This window comes from Meriones unguiculatus, chromosome 12, assembly GCF_030254825.1.
Source record: "Meriones unguiculatus strain TT.TT164.6M chromosome 12, Bangor_MerUng_6.1, whole genome shotgun sequence".
Lineage (NCBI taxonomy): Eukaryota > Metazoa > Chordata > Mammalia > Rodentia > Muridae > Meriones > Meriones unguiculatus.
Window position 1 is genome coordinate 86,338,634 of NC_083360.1, and position 14,266 is coordinate 86,352,899.

At 47.0% G+C, this 14,266-nt stretch overlaps 1 protein-coding gene across 1 annotated transcript in view; it reads right to left on the bottom strand.

Annotated features, from left to right (window-relative positions):
- Zyg11b (zyg-11 family member B, cell cycle regulator) overlaps window positions 1-10,974 on the bottom strand; it is a 52,867-nt gene extending 41,893 nt beyond the window's left edge. The window contains exon 1 of the mRNA XM_021661079.2: window positions 10,736-10,974. Within this exon, the coding sequence (XP_021516754.1) occupies window positions 10,736-10,765 (30 nt within the window). The 5' untranslated portion in view covers window positions 10,766-10,974. The remainder of the gene's footprint in view (window positions 1-10,735) is intronic.
- Window positions 10,975-14,266: the final 3,292 nt, after the last annotated feature.

The window sequence follows — 14,266 nt, forward strand, 5'->3', positions numbered from 1 at the left end:
TCAAGGCTGCCCTGGGCAACATAGCAAATGGAAAGATAGCCAAAGCTACGTAGGGAGAGCTAGTCTCAAAAAAAGAAACAAACAAACAAAAAAAGCTGTCCACGAAGCACGATGGTAGAGCGCATACATTCCTAGCGTCCAGAAGGCCCTGGATTCAATTCCTAGCTCTGCAATAAAAGAAAATGCTACATGAGCTGAGGATAGAGCTCAGTGGTAAAGCCCCGGGTCTGGTCCTCAGCTTTTCAAAAGTCCAACCAACCAACCAACCAACAAAGATCCTTACATTGTTCACAAATATGTTCACCAGTGAAATAAGGGTCCTTGGCATGATAATCTGCTAACCCTCTCTTCAAAGCTAAGAGGTCAAGTTTACACAAAATTTAAGTTTACACTGTTTGGCTTTCACTTGCTAAGATCTTACTGCCCTTTCTTTAAGAACCAAGAGAGCCAGGCACAGCAGTATACACCTGTAATCTCTGCACAGGAAGGTAAAGACAGAGAGATCAGGAGTTTGAGACCAGATGGGCTACATGAGACCCCAACTCATAAAATCAAAAGTAACAGTAATTCTTAAGTGAAGGCAGAAAGACATGACTGTCCAAAGACCAAGACTATGGCAATGAGTGATACTGCAAAACTTGTTTTAAATGTCCTTAGAACAGGAGACTAAAAGCTGGGCACAGCAGCATTCACCTGCAGTCCTAGGTCCTAGAGTTCACTGCAGCCTGGACAACATTAAAAAAAAAAAGTCTTTAAAGAAGGGAAGCAGGGCTGGAGAGATGATGGATCAGCAGCTAGGAGCCCTTTGAGCAGATCGCACTGTCTGTCTCCCAACTCCAGAGAACCCAGAGACCTCTTCCAGACCCACAGGCACCTGCCGGCATATGCACACATAAATAAAAACAAATCTTAAAGAAGTCGCCTAAGACTGAAGAGAAGAGGTATGGAGGTAGATAAGGGAAAAGAAAGGAAAGAAGAGAACACCATTATGGCTTTAAGATGCTGGAGAACTAAAAATAAGTGTTTGGCCAGGAGATCAAGGTCATATTTATAAGCTGAGGCCAACTGAGGCTCCAGAAGATTCTGTCCATTTATTCCTCACCCCAAAGTATTTTCCATGAACTAGAACTAAAGACAAGAAACAAAAAGAAAAACAAAATATGTTTATAAAAGTGGGGAGAAAATCTGTTTTCCAGAGGGCTACCTCCCACAAATAACAGACAAACAACTTTCAAATATTTACATGAAGGGACCTGGTTTTGTATTTCTTCAAAAACTCATTTGGCTTTCTCCCCAGCTCTTCCTATTAAACAGAATATTTGTGCTAGGTCAAAGTACCAACAAGTCAGCAAAGGGAAAGTATCTGATCTAGTATTTCTTATCATCAAACTTTTCCTCTCCACAACCTAGAGTTCAATTTTTCCCCCTCTTAACACAAACTCATATCACAGTGAACATCACTGAACACAATCCTCTACAAACCACACAGACCTGTTGACTCAAACTTTTTCTACTATCTCAAGAACTAAGTGCCTGTTACACACAGTTGGAAAAGGCACTACTCATCCTGGTGGCAGTGGCACACACCTGTGACCCCAGTACACGAGAGGCAGAGGCAGGCGGGTCTCTGTGAGTTCGAAGCCAGCCTGGTTTACATAGTGAGTCCAGCACAGCCAAGACTACACAGAGAAACTCCATCTCAAAAATAAAAAAATTTAAAAAATAAAAAAATAAAAACCAAAACCAAAACACACACAGAGAGAGGAACATTTCTGTCCCATCCTCAAGCAGCTCGCAGCCTGGAGCGAGAACCAGACTCACCAGCAACACTTGCCCCGTAAAATAACTGCCACAGTGTAAAAGGGCACAAGCCACACTACCTAAAACCTCGCAGTGGAAGGAAGGCTTCAGGGGGCACCTTAACATCAAGAACCAGAGCAGCGCTCTAGACAAAAAGAACAGAGTAAGTTTCATGAATAAGACTTAGAGGCAAACAAACAAACAAACAAACAAACTAGCATTACGCAGGGGCCAGGGTTCCCCTGCACCATACCTTATCCAACAACTATCTGCCAAGCCCTACCATACATGAAGCACTATCAAGCACGGTTACGCCTCTGCAAACCCACTGCTCTCCATGTGAACGTATCACATCCTAACTTGTGCAATGCAATGTGTGTTGTAAGACTAAACTAGCAGGATCTACCCCGCAGGTCCATGGGGACTTCAGGAGTCCACAAATTTACGCGTACAGTCTCCTACAATCCCAGCACTTGGGAGGTGACGGCTGGAAGACCAGGAGTTCAGTTGTCCTTGGCTATACAGAGTTCAAGTCCAGGCTGAGCTGTGTGAGACCTAGTCTCCAAAGTGCTAGAGGATGGTTTTGTGTACTGTGTATTCATATGCTGGTCCCTGTATGCAGAGATCTGGCTGCAGTCTGGCCATTGGATCTGAGTTCAAGGACAGCATGGTCTACAGTGCAAGTTCCAGGACAGCCAGGGACACCCTGCCTCAAAAAACAAAAACAAAGCACAACAACAACAAAAGCCATCAACTTGCTAGATTGGCTGGCCACTTATCTCAGGGGATCTGCCCATTTCCTCCCTCGGTGCTAGGGTTACAATCCACACCAAGCCAGCTTTTCCCCTGGGTGTGAAGTAGCTGAACTCAAGCCCTCATGCTTACAGACGGCCCTTTGCCCGTTAGGCCACCGTCCCAGTCCTCAAACACTTAAACCTAAAAGCATATACATTCTCATTCAAAGTGCTTCATGAAAGCTATTTGTCAGCGTAGATCAAGGGCCATAAAACTGTACCTACCCTTTGGAAACAATGTGTTGTTTTTAATTTAGTTTAGTTTTTAAAAGTCGGGTCTCACTATACATCCTTGGCTGGCCTGGATCTCTCAAATGTAGACCAGGGACCTCAAACTCATAAAGCTCTGCCTGTCTCTGCCTCCTTAGCACTGGGATTAGAGGTGTGTGCTTCCACACTCGTTGGGTTGTTTGTTTTGAGGTAGGGTATGCACCATCCCATCTGGCTTATTAGGTGCTAGAAATTTAACTCAGGATGACCCACGCTAGGCGAGCACTCTACCAGCTGACCCACACCAGTCTGTAATTACTGCGGTGTGTGCCTGCACGGTGGATGGAGTGGGGGCTGCATGCGCAGATGTCACAGGTCCACGCTGGAGTCAGTCTCTCCCTTCAGCTTTACATGGCTCCTGGGCTAGAACACAGATCGCCACGCTTGCACGTCAAGAGCTTTTTGCCAGCGAAGTCATCTTAACAGACAGTGCTGTTGTTTGAGAAAGAATCTTACTCTGTAGCGCTGGCTCGCCTAGAACTCACCCTGTGAGTCCCAGGGACTGGACTGAACTCAGGCCACCAGGCTCAGTGGCAAGTAGCCTCACAGACAAGAAGCATCTCACCATCCATCCATCCTCTTTCTTGGAATCTGTTTTTCCCCCTTAAACCTTTTTTTTTTTTTTGGGGGGGGGGATGGTTTTCCAGATAGGGTTTCTCTGTAGCCTTGGCTGTCCTGGACTTGCTTTGTAGACCAGGCTGACCTCCAACTCAGAGATCCACCTGCCTCTGCTTCCCTGAGTGCTGGGATTACAGTCCTGCACTACTGTGCCCGGCTTTCCCTTAAACTCTTAATTCAGTAAAACTTCACCGGGTTAAAATCCCACTTGAAAAGCCCTCCACCTGTTTTTGTTGTTTTTGAAACAAGATCTCTCACTGAACCTGGAGTCCACCCGCTCAGCTAGCTGGCCTTGCCAACCCTCTACTTCTGCCTCCCCAGCAGCAGGCTGGCAGGGGCTAGCCAGCTCTTCAGATGGGTGCTGGGGATGAAAACAAGTGCTTGCATGCTAAGCACTTTTCTCAAATGAGCCATCTCCCCAGCCACAGTCAGGTTTGTTGTTGTTTTGTTTTAATTAGATTTATTCATTTTATGTGTGTTTTATTTGCATGAATGTATGTAAATGCACCACATGCATTCCTGCAGCTTTCTAAGGTCAGAAGAGGCCCCAGGAGCCTCTAGAGCTGGAGTTCTAGATAGCTGTAAACCACCATGTGGGTGCTGGAAATCAATCCTGGGTCCTCTGCAAGAGCAACAAGTGCTCTTAACAAATGAGCCATCTCTCAAGGCCAAGATAGGGTCTCATATGGTACCCAATGCCGGCCTTCTCCAACTCCTTATGCAGTTAGTCTTGAACTCTTGACCCTCCTACCTCTGCCTTCCAAGTGCTGTGATTACAGGTGTGTGTTGCCATGCTCCGCTTTGCCCTGTCTTAAAACAAGGAATATACACTGTATATGACAAGGTCTGTAACCGTATTTCATACTTTGAAGCCTTAAGGAAGTGTTATTTATTCAGAAGGTACCCAAGATGTGCTCTTGGGACTCAATAACCTTAGAAACATTGCTAGTTGGGCATGGCTACACACACCTTTAATCCTAGCACATGGAAGACAAGCAGGTGGCACTGAGTCTGTGTGCCAGCCAAGTCTATACTGTGAGCTCTAGGAAGACAGGCGAGGGAGGGAGGGAGGGAGGAAGGGAGGAAAAGGAAAAGGAAAGTGAAGTTTCTTAGAGCTATGGAGATAGTTCAGTGGTGAAGATTACTTGCCTTCCTACAGACCTGAGTTGGGTTCCCAGCACCCACATGGCAGCTTACCATCCCCCTCCCACTAGCTCCAGGGGATCTAACACTTTCATTTGGCCTCCTCAGGCACCCACCCACGCCCTGCCACCCGATTCCAAATAAATACAAACTAAACAAATAGACAATTTATAAGAACATGGCTAAAGTTATTATATGCTTAGCTTTTAGCTTCCTCTATGTGTGATGTGTCTGATATATTTTTACAGGATGGCTAACACATAATATAATCTATACTCGGCCATTATAAGACAATAAAGATGGTATCAGCAATCCAAGAGACAGGGATATGGCTCAGAGGTAGAACACCTGTCTTACAGGAACAACGTTGAGTTTAATACTCAACACTACTAAAAAAATGTTTTGTTTGTTTGTTTGACAGGATCTCACTGTATAGCTCAGGTGAAGACTGAATGAGCAAGAGAATGAGAAGGAGCCAGGAAATTAGATTGCTTGAATTAGTTTTCGGCCAAACAGAGGAATTCAGAGGCCGAGAAAAAAAAGCCAGATTGAATAAGTCAGCTGGGAGAGAAGCTTGAGCCAGAACAGCTGAGTCAAACCAGCCAGCCCAGAGCTCAGTAAGAACTAGAAAGGGTGAGCTTAGTCAGCAGAAAGTCTCAGCAGCTGAAAACATTCTAGGTCTAGGTTAGATTATATGGAGGCCAGAAGCTTCCAGGACTAGGCCTGCGCTAGCAGACAGAGGCAGTGAGCCTCAGGGACAACAACTGAAACAGGGAATGAAAGCTCCTGTTACACCCAGCTGTAACTCAGAAAGCCTGCCCTGTGGCAATGGATTTCCCCAGGTAGGCCACCACTTCTTACAGGTTCAAGCCTACAACAGGATGACCAGATGCAAGTTAACTCCAAACACAGAGCATGTGGAAGGCATTTCACGTTCCAGCCATCATACTGTTGTTGTTTCTGATGTTTTGGTTGGTTGAGACAGGGTTTCTCTGTGTAAGAGAGCCCTGGATGTCCTGGGCTCTCACTGTAGACCAGGCTGGCCTCGAATTCACAGAGATCTGCCTGCCTCTGCCTCCCACAGTGCTGGGATCAAAGGTGCGGGCCATGGGCTGAAAAGATGGCTCATCGGTTAAGAGCACTGTCTGCTCCTCCGGAAGTCCTGAGTTCAATTCCCAGCAACCACATGGCGGTCACAACCGTCTACACCCTCTAGCACCCTCTTCTGGTATGCATGTGTATGCATGTGTAAATGCAAATAGCACACGTACAAAAAAATAAATAAAACCTTAAAAAAAAAATAAAGGCTTGGGCCACCACACCAGCTCTAATGTATTTTTAATTTATGTGTGTTCATGTGTGAATATGTAGATATAAGGGCAGAGGCAAGAAGAGGGCGTCATAACCTCTGGAGCTGCAGTTACAGGAGACTGAGCCACGAGATGCAGTACTGAGAACCACACTATGGAGGATCACCCAAAGCACACTGAACCAAAGTGCCTTCTTCCCAGAACCCTTTATGGCACTGTCACACCTTACTTTTGTTTGGCACTCTCTCTACCTCCCTGTTCTCATCTCTCCTTCTCCCACTATTCCGTCTTCCACTATTTTTTTTTAAGATTTATTTTTATTTTTAATCATGTGGGTCAGTGTGGATGTGTGCATGTAAACGCTGGTATCCATGGAGACCAAATGTATCAGGTTCCCTGGAGCTGCAGTTACAGGTGCTGTGAGCCGTCCACTGTGGGTGCTGGGCATTGAACTTGCGTGCCTTGGAAGAACATCAAGTGCTCTTCTTAGCTACTCTCTATCCCCTCATGTCACTTTCGTTTTCGAGACAGGGTCTTTCTATGCAGTTCTTACTGTCCAGGGGCTCCATATGTGGACCAGGCTGGCCTTGAACTCACAGAGATCCTCCTGCCTCTGCCTCCCGATGCTGATGGGCTGGGATTAAAAGCATGCCCCACTGTGCCCATAAGATGGGTTTCTCTATCTAAGCCTTGGTTGTTCTGGAACTCCCCAGGCTGGCCTTGAACTCGGAGATCCACTTCCCTCTTCCCCCTCAGTGCTAGGATTATAGCACTGTAACCTCGGTACCTAGACAATATTGCCCAGTTCTTAGCAGCCGCCCAAAAACGTCTCTGCGCCAATGTTTTATCCTCGGAAAATGAGACAGACTCTAATCACTAACAGCTGAACTATAAAAAGATGGCTATTGAGATGTATTCTGTGAAACTGCTGCATAACAGAGATGGGTGTGACCCAAGAGTTTTATTGTTTTTATTTTTTTGTCTTCTGAGGAGTAGGCAGGACAATCAGGGTTTCCCAGACTTTCTTGGAAGGCAAGTCGATTACACGTGTGCTTCCTTCTAACTGTACTAGCCCTCCACCACAGAACTCTCATCATTTAATTCCTCAGATCTCCACTTGAAATAAGGATCCTTTCCAAAGCCACCACTATCACATTTCATGATGCTACCCCTTTCTTAGCACATTTTTAAGCATGCTAAAACCCTTCGCATTTAAAGCTACTCCACATACATAAAGATATAAAAAGGTAGGGACCACACCTGTTTTACCATCTGTGGTATTGCCAATGCAAACACAGTCAAATGGCACTCCAAAAACATTGTTAGCTGAATGAAAGGTCAGGGCTGTGTCTGAAGTCTGATGTGTCAGCATTACAAGAGTTCTTCTAAGAAATGCAACTCTCAGGTTCAAACCCAAACTTAGTGAATCAAACTCTGGTTAGGGAGCCCAGCAAGTCCTCCCTGCTTCATAGTAAACCCTGAGTATCTTAGGTATTCAAAATGCATCATAAAACACACTTGAAAATATAAACTACAAAGCCTTATATAATCATTCAATTATTTACTAAATATATTAAACTACTGTGCAAAAAATGCCCCTACTAGTACTTCCCAGCTCACAATGGGCCAGTATCCTCCCTCTTCAGCCTCCCATACACTCCTACTGCGTGTGCATGTTTGAACAAGCAAGAACCACTCAAGGCAGTTGAATATGAAGTTTAAAAGTTTAAAACAATAATGCCCAATTACCTGCTGCGGTCTGAATGTGCTTCCCCAAATTCATAAGTCCAATGCCTATTCTAGCATACAAGACGATGTATAAGGAGGTAGAGCCTAGGCAGAACCCTCTGAATGATACTAGTGCCTTACATAAAGACCCCAGGAGCATCCTTGCTCCTCCATCATGTGCAGACACTGGGGAAACATGCCATCTATGAACCAGGGCAAAAGTTCCCACTAGACATTGGGTATGGTGATACATGCCAGCACTCGAGCGGCTGTGGCAGGAAGACACCTTTCAGCTGGAGACCAGCCAGTACATGACAAGCCAGAGCTAACTACTAAGACTCTTCAAAACAAAAAAGGGGGACTCAGAACGGCTCAGCTGGCACAGTCCTTGCCAAGCATGCACAGCTGTACATGAGCCATGTGTTGTGCTCACATCTAAAACCTCAGCACTAAGGAGGCTCAGGCAAGTAGATCAGGAGTTCAATATCATCCTCCACTACAGAGCGAGTTTTAACCCAGCCTGGGCTACACTGAGGCTTTGTTGCAGGGGAGTAGAAAAAGGAGAGGCCAGGGAGGTAACAGTCAGTATGAATGCCTTCCTAGAAAGCATGAGGACCTGAATCCAGACCCTGAACACACACAGAAAAGCTGGGCACGATAATGTGTGCCTGTACCCTTGGTGGATGCAGGAACAGGCAGGTTCTGAAGCACACTGGCCAGCCTGGCCAAACAGACAAGCTTCACGCTCAGTAAGGGATTCTCTCAAAAAATTAGATAAATAAGAGGACTTGGAGACATGGCTCAGCAGTTAAACACACTTGTTGCTCTTTCAAAGAACCAAAGTTCACTCCCCAGTACCCATCTACAGGCTTACAACCATGCACAACTCCAGTTCCAGGGGATCTGACAGCCTCTTCTGACCCTATAGGCACCAGGCACACATGCAGTGCAGATCATATACACAGGCAAAACACTCATACATATTAACAGCAACATAAATGTAAGACAATATCTCTCACAGCATTTCCTACTACACATTCTATTTCTTCCATCCTTCCAGGCTGTAAACAAGTAATCCATCACTACAAATCTTTTTTCCTCCCTTCAGAGACAGGGTTTTCTCTCTGTGTAGCCCTGGCTGTTCTGGAACTCACTCTATAGACCAGGCCAACCTCGAACTCTGGCTCCAACTGTCTTTGTCTCCCCAGTACTCGAATAAAGGTGTGCACCACCACACCCAGCTTTCATAACACATCTTAAATTTCCTTTTACTCACATTTGTAATGAAGCTTTCTTCTTTCCCAAATGATCCATATAAATTCTCTTCATCTTCTAGGCCCAACTCACATGACTCTTTTGGATCCCGATCCTTTTTGTATACTCACTCATTCTCGATGGGAAGCCCACATTTCCAGAAGCCTAGCAGTGCCCTATCTTCTCCAGCAAGATGGCCTGAAAAGAGCTATCACTACACTTTACCATATTCCTTTTTGCACCAAATGACCTGTCAACTCACCCTGAGTAGTCTGCTGGGTGCCTCAGATTTCAGTCTGAGGCTGTATTTGTCAGGTGGGGAAATGAGAGCATAAATCAAACCATTCAAGTGTCTACCTGAGCTGGGAATGGGGAATAAAGGGAACTAAGTAAGGCCCAGCTGCTTCCAGAATTGGACAGTCCTCGGGGGTGGACGGTTAGCACACAAGACAGTGACAAAAGTGGAGGGGGCAGTCACTGCAGAATGACAGCGTACCAGGGCAGTCACAGTTAGGGGATGTTTACAGGCTAAGCGGCAGCCCAGTAAGTCACTTTCCTGAAAATCAGACGGAGGGAAATAGAACCTAGGAAACTATGATTAATCAGAATGCTTTTTTACTAGAATGTATTATTCCCCCCCAGAGACCAAAATGTAGCTTATTGTATACGATGAAATGATGTTTTCAATTGCGAAACACAGGTAACTCAACTCTCTTATAAAACGAACTGTAAAATAAGTAAATAAATAAATAAATATGAACTGTAGTCACAGCCATTTTGAAGCAAAGGAAAATTTGCAGAGAAAAGGTTCCTCCAAGAAAGGACAGAAAGGGCAAAACAAATGCACCCTTCAGAAAGAAGGTATTCGGAAGACTGTCACAATCTGACTGCCAAGCTGATTTTCAGACTTCAAATGCCCTTGGTCTCTGACTCCCAACAAAAACAAATCATTTGTTCTGAGCAACAACTGTCAAGCCTATAAATTTTTAATTCCCAAACTGTAACTCCACATGTAAACACACTCAAAATAAAAATTTCAAAATCCGTTTTGGCTATTTCAGTCAAAAGGCAGGACAATCGCCTAAGGCCACAATATGTAGTCGGTAACACACCACTCAGATTTTCGAAATGACACTTGGTAGTAAAGCTTGCACACTATTCTTCCATACCTTCAATCTCCTCCGCTTCCCCCTACCCCTATTCCCCCCTCAAAAAAAAAATTAATAAAATAAAATAAACAGAAACGGGAAAGAAAGGCTACGAATGTGTGCGCGCCCGCCCAACAGCTCCCGGGAAGCAATCGCCTTCAAATTGTTCCTGCTTGGCTCCCTGAAGCCAGCAGAAGGAAATGGGGACAGATGTGCGGGCCGGCGACGGAAGACATCCGACGAGGGGCAGAGGAAACGCGGATGGTCGAGGACCAAGGGGAAGGGGGGGGCGGCGGCGATGAAACGGTAAAAGGGATCGAGGAGAGAAAAGCAAGGAAAAGTGCGGGAGCGAGAACTAGGGAGGAAGTGGGGGGGGACTAACGATCGCAGAGGAGAAAGGTAAGATGGTTTTGGAGAAGGGGAAGGGTTAAGGACGAGGGCGGGGGGGCGAGGAGAACGCGAAGGAGGCTGTCAAAGGGGGACAAAAGGGTGTCACCGGGGAGGACTGGGATTAAGGGATGGCCCCTGAGGGGGGTCGCTCCTGCCGGTGGATGGGGAAGGCCGGCCGCAGAGGGCGGAGGCCCAGGGTGCCGGACGAGCGGGGAGCCGGCGGCCCGGCGTCCTCGGGCCAGCCGGGGGGTTGGAGGGCAGGCAGGCCGCGCTGGCTCACCATGGCTGCGTGGGCCTGGTCCTCCGGCATGCAGCCTCGGTCCTGAGAGCGGCGGCGGGCCGAGCCCGAGCCCGCCCCTACGATCAGCCGGCGCGGGGGCTCCAGGAGGCTCGGGTCGGGCAGCGGCTCCGGACTGGGCCCAGGCCTCAGCCTCGCTCCTCAGAAGCACAGCCCACAGCTGCAGCCGCAGCCGCAGCCGGACCCAAACGCAGGCTCCGCCTCGCTCGCCGCGCCGGCCGCGCCCCGCCCCCGAGAGGCCCCGCCCCTCCCGTGCCCGCCGCGCCCCGCCCCCGAGAGGCCCCGCCCTGTCCTAGAGTAGACTCTCCCCGTCCTTAAAGGGGACAGCACCCTCTCAGGCAGACCTAGCATTTCTGACTGGAAGAACTTTAAACCTTCCTGGAGACGGCAACGCCTACCTTCATCCTTCAAATTCTAACTTGTGATTCACAGTCATTAACTATGTTGTCACCGTTCGCTGTGTCTTTACCATTCTGTTGCATGATTTTTTTGTGTGTTATTGTTTGATTTTTTTTTTGAGCCGCACCCTCAGGCCCCACAATCTCAGTTTTGACTATCTAACTTTCCCTCCTTAACCTCCTAGCCCCTCTAGCTCACTCTCCAATACTCCAGCCTTCGACTTACTCCAGAACTGAAAGCCGCTGCTCCGCAGCGCAGGCAATTCCTCACACTGCTCTCAGCACCTCATTTTACAAGTTCATTTAGCGCCTGCTGCGCAATGGTGAAAATCACCTCCAGTGTTCGCTTTCTTTCTCAGTCCCTGCTCTCTTGCCTTTATACAATCTAGAAAGCTCCAGGGGCTGGAAGATGGCTAAGCAGGTAAGAGCACTGGCTGCTCTTCCTGGGGATCTAGGTTCACTTACCAGTGCCCACATGGTGGCTCAGAACCAGGGATAACTACAGTTCCAGAGGGCATGACGCCCTCTTCTGGCCTTCATGCACGCAAAACACCCATACACATAAAAAGAATAGTTTTGGGGTTTTTTTTTGTTTGTTTGTTGGTTTGTTTTTTGGTTTTGTTTTGTTTTTTTGTTTTATTTATTTATTTATTTATTTATTTTTGAGATTCACTCCTGGAGCTGAAGGGATGGCTCAACAGTAAGGACACTCCTTGCTCTTGAAGAAAATCTGGGTTCAGTTTCTAACACACACATGGCAGCTCACAGCTGTAGTCCCAGGCATCCTACCCCTTTTTTTTTGTTTGTTTGTTTGTTTTTCCTGTTTGGTTTTTCGAGACAGGGTCTCTCTACATAGCCCTGGCTGTCCTAGAACTCACTATGCAGACCAAGCTGGCCTTGAACTCACACAGCTCCTCCTGCCTCTCCCTCTCTTCCTCCCTCAATCCCTCCATCAGGCCCACCCAGAACCTTTTCTGACCCTGAAGGGCACCAGGCATGCCCACGGTGCACACCTGGTTCATGCAGGCAAAACACTCCTACACATAACATAAGCTAAAAAGTTTTTGTTTTGTTTTGTTTTGTTTTGTTTTGTTTTGTTTTTTTCCATTCAGGTGTCTCTGTGTAGCCTTGGCTCTCCCAGACTTGCTTTATAGACCAGGCTGGCCTCAAACTCATGGAGATCTGCCTATCTGTGCCTCCCTGCCTGCTGGGATTACTCCCTGAGTGTGCCACTGTGCTTAGATAAGTTGAAATGTTTGTTTTGGTTTGTTTTAAGATTTATTTATTTATTTATTTATTTTAGCTAGATGAGGGCTCTGTGTGCATGTACACCTGCAGGCCAGAAGAGAGTGCCAGATCTCACTATAGATGGTTGTGAGCCACCATGTGGGTACTGGGAGTCGAACAAGGGACCTCTGGAAGAGCAGCCGGTGCTCTTAACCTCTGAGCCATCTCTCCAGCTCTGAAATGTTTTCAAAAGCCTCAATCCTAGTGCAGCCAAAGCTTGGGGAAACCCTGAAGCACATTGCCAGGCTGAACGCCTCTCCTGTGGCTGAGCATATACTTTCCACCTTCCTAGATAGCTGCTCTGAGTCCCTCTCCTCAGGCCCCCCATAATTCCTTCCTGCTCCTTTGACTTGATGGCTTTCAAGTCCCTGACAGATTAAATGAACAAAGGAGAACAGCTGTATACATTTCCATCACTGTCAGTGACTTCTAGACCACCTATAACTCCACTTCTATAGCTTTTCTTTTCTGTGGCCCAGGCTAACCTTGAACATAATCCAGGTTCGCTTCAACTCTCCATTTCCCTACTGTGGTGGTTTGAATAGGAATGGCCCCCATGAACTCATGTGTGTGAATGCTAGGCCATAGGGAGTGGCACTTAGGAGGTGTGGTCTTGTTAGAGTGGGTGTGGCCTTGTTGGAGGAAGTGTGTCACTGTGGGGGCAGGCTTTGAGGTCTCCTGTGCTCAAGCTATGAGAGTGTGGCACAGTTTCCTTCTGCAGCCTGTGGATCCTTCAGCACACTGCCATGCTCTCCACCATAAACTAAACCTCTGAGACTATGTTTTCTTTATAAGAGTTGCCGTGGTCATAGTGTCTCTTCACAGCAACAGAACCCTAACTAAGACACCTACCTCTACCTCCCACGTGCAAAGATTACAGATTTCTGTCCCCGTGCCTGGTGCCTGCCAATGTTGTTTGTTTGCTTTCCGTCTTGTCATTTTGTTTGTTTGGTTTGTGGTGCTGGTGCTCAAACTTCGAACACTGTGGGCAAATGTTCTACCACTGAATTGTATAGCCAGTCCTGGACCCCGGTCTTTGTCTTTTAGCTAACAAGTCCTTCTCTGTTAGACTGTCTGTGCAGCCAGAACATGGTGCATCAAGCCTGGATTCCTAGCTATTCTGAAGGTTAAGGCAAGAGGAGTACATGCTCAAGTCTACTCGGGAAGCTTGTTAAGATCCTGTATCTGACTGAAAAATGTACAAAACAAACAAACAAACCTGGGGTGTACCTCCATAATTTTCTTCAGGGTCAGACCTGTATTTTCATAAAATTGAGTAAAAAGAAATTACCAGAAAAATAAAATTTAAAAATGGGCTGGAGAGATGGCTTGGCAGTTAAGAGCACAGGCTGCTGGTTCCATTCTACCCGCATGGCAGTGCATGCCTGTCTGTAACTCCAGTTCCAGGGCATCTTAGACCTTCACAGACAAACGTGCAGGCAAAACACCAATGCACATAAAATAAAAATAAATTAAAGATGAGAAAATTAAAATTTAAAAATATAAACAAGTATACCAGGCACAAGTTGTGTGTGTGTGCGTGTGTGTGTAGGGGTGCCCATGCTTCCAGAGGCCTAGCCCCAGGGTCCTTTGCCCTGGACCACTCCATCTTAATCGCTCCCGGGTGTACAGCGCAGGTAGCGTTAAATTCTGGTGTAGCCATCAGCAGCCATGCAGCTCCACAGCTCTGCCCCTTGCTCGCCTGCCTTCCCCTTGTCTGTGGTACTGGGGATTTACCACACTGCTCCGCACATGCTGTGCAAGTGTTCTCCTCTTGGGCAACACCCTCAGCTGCTCAGACTCTTCTGCTCTTGCGAAATGTCTGTGC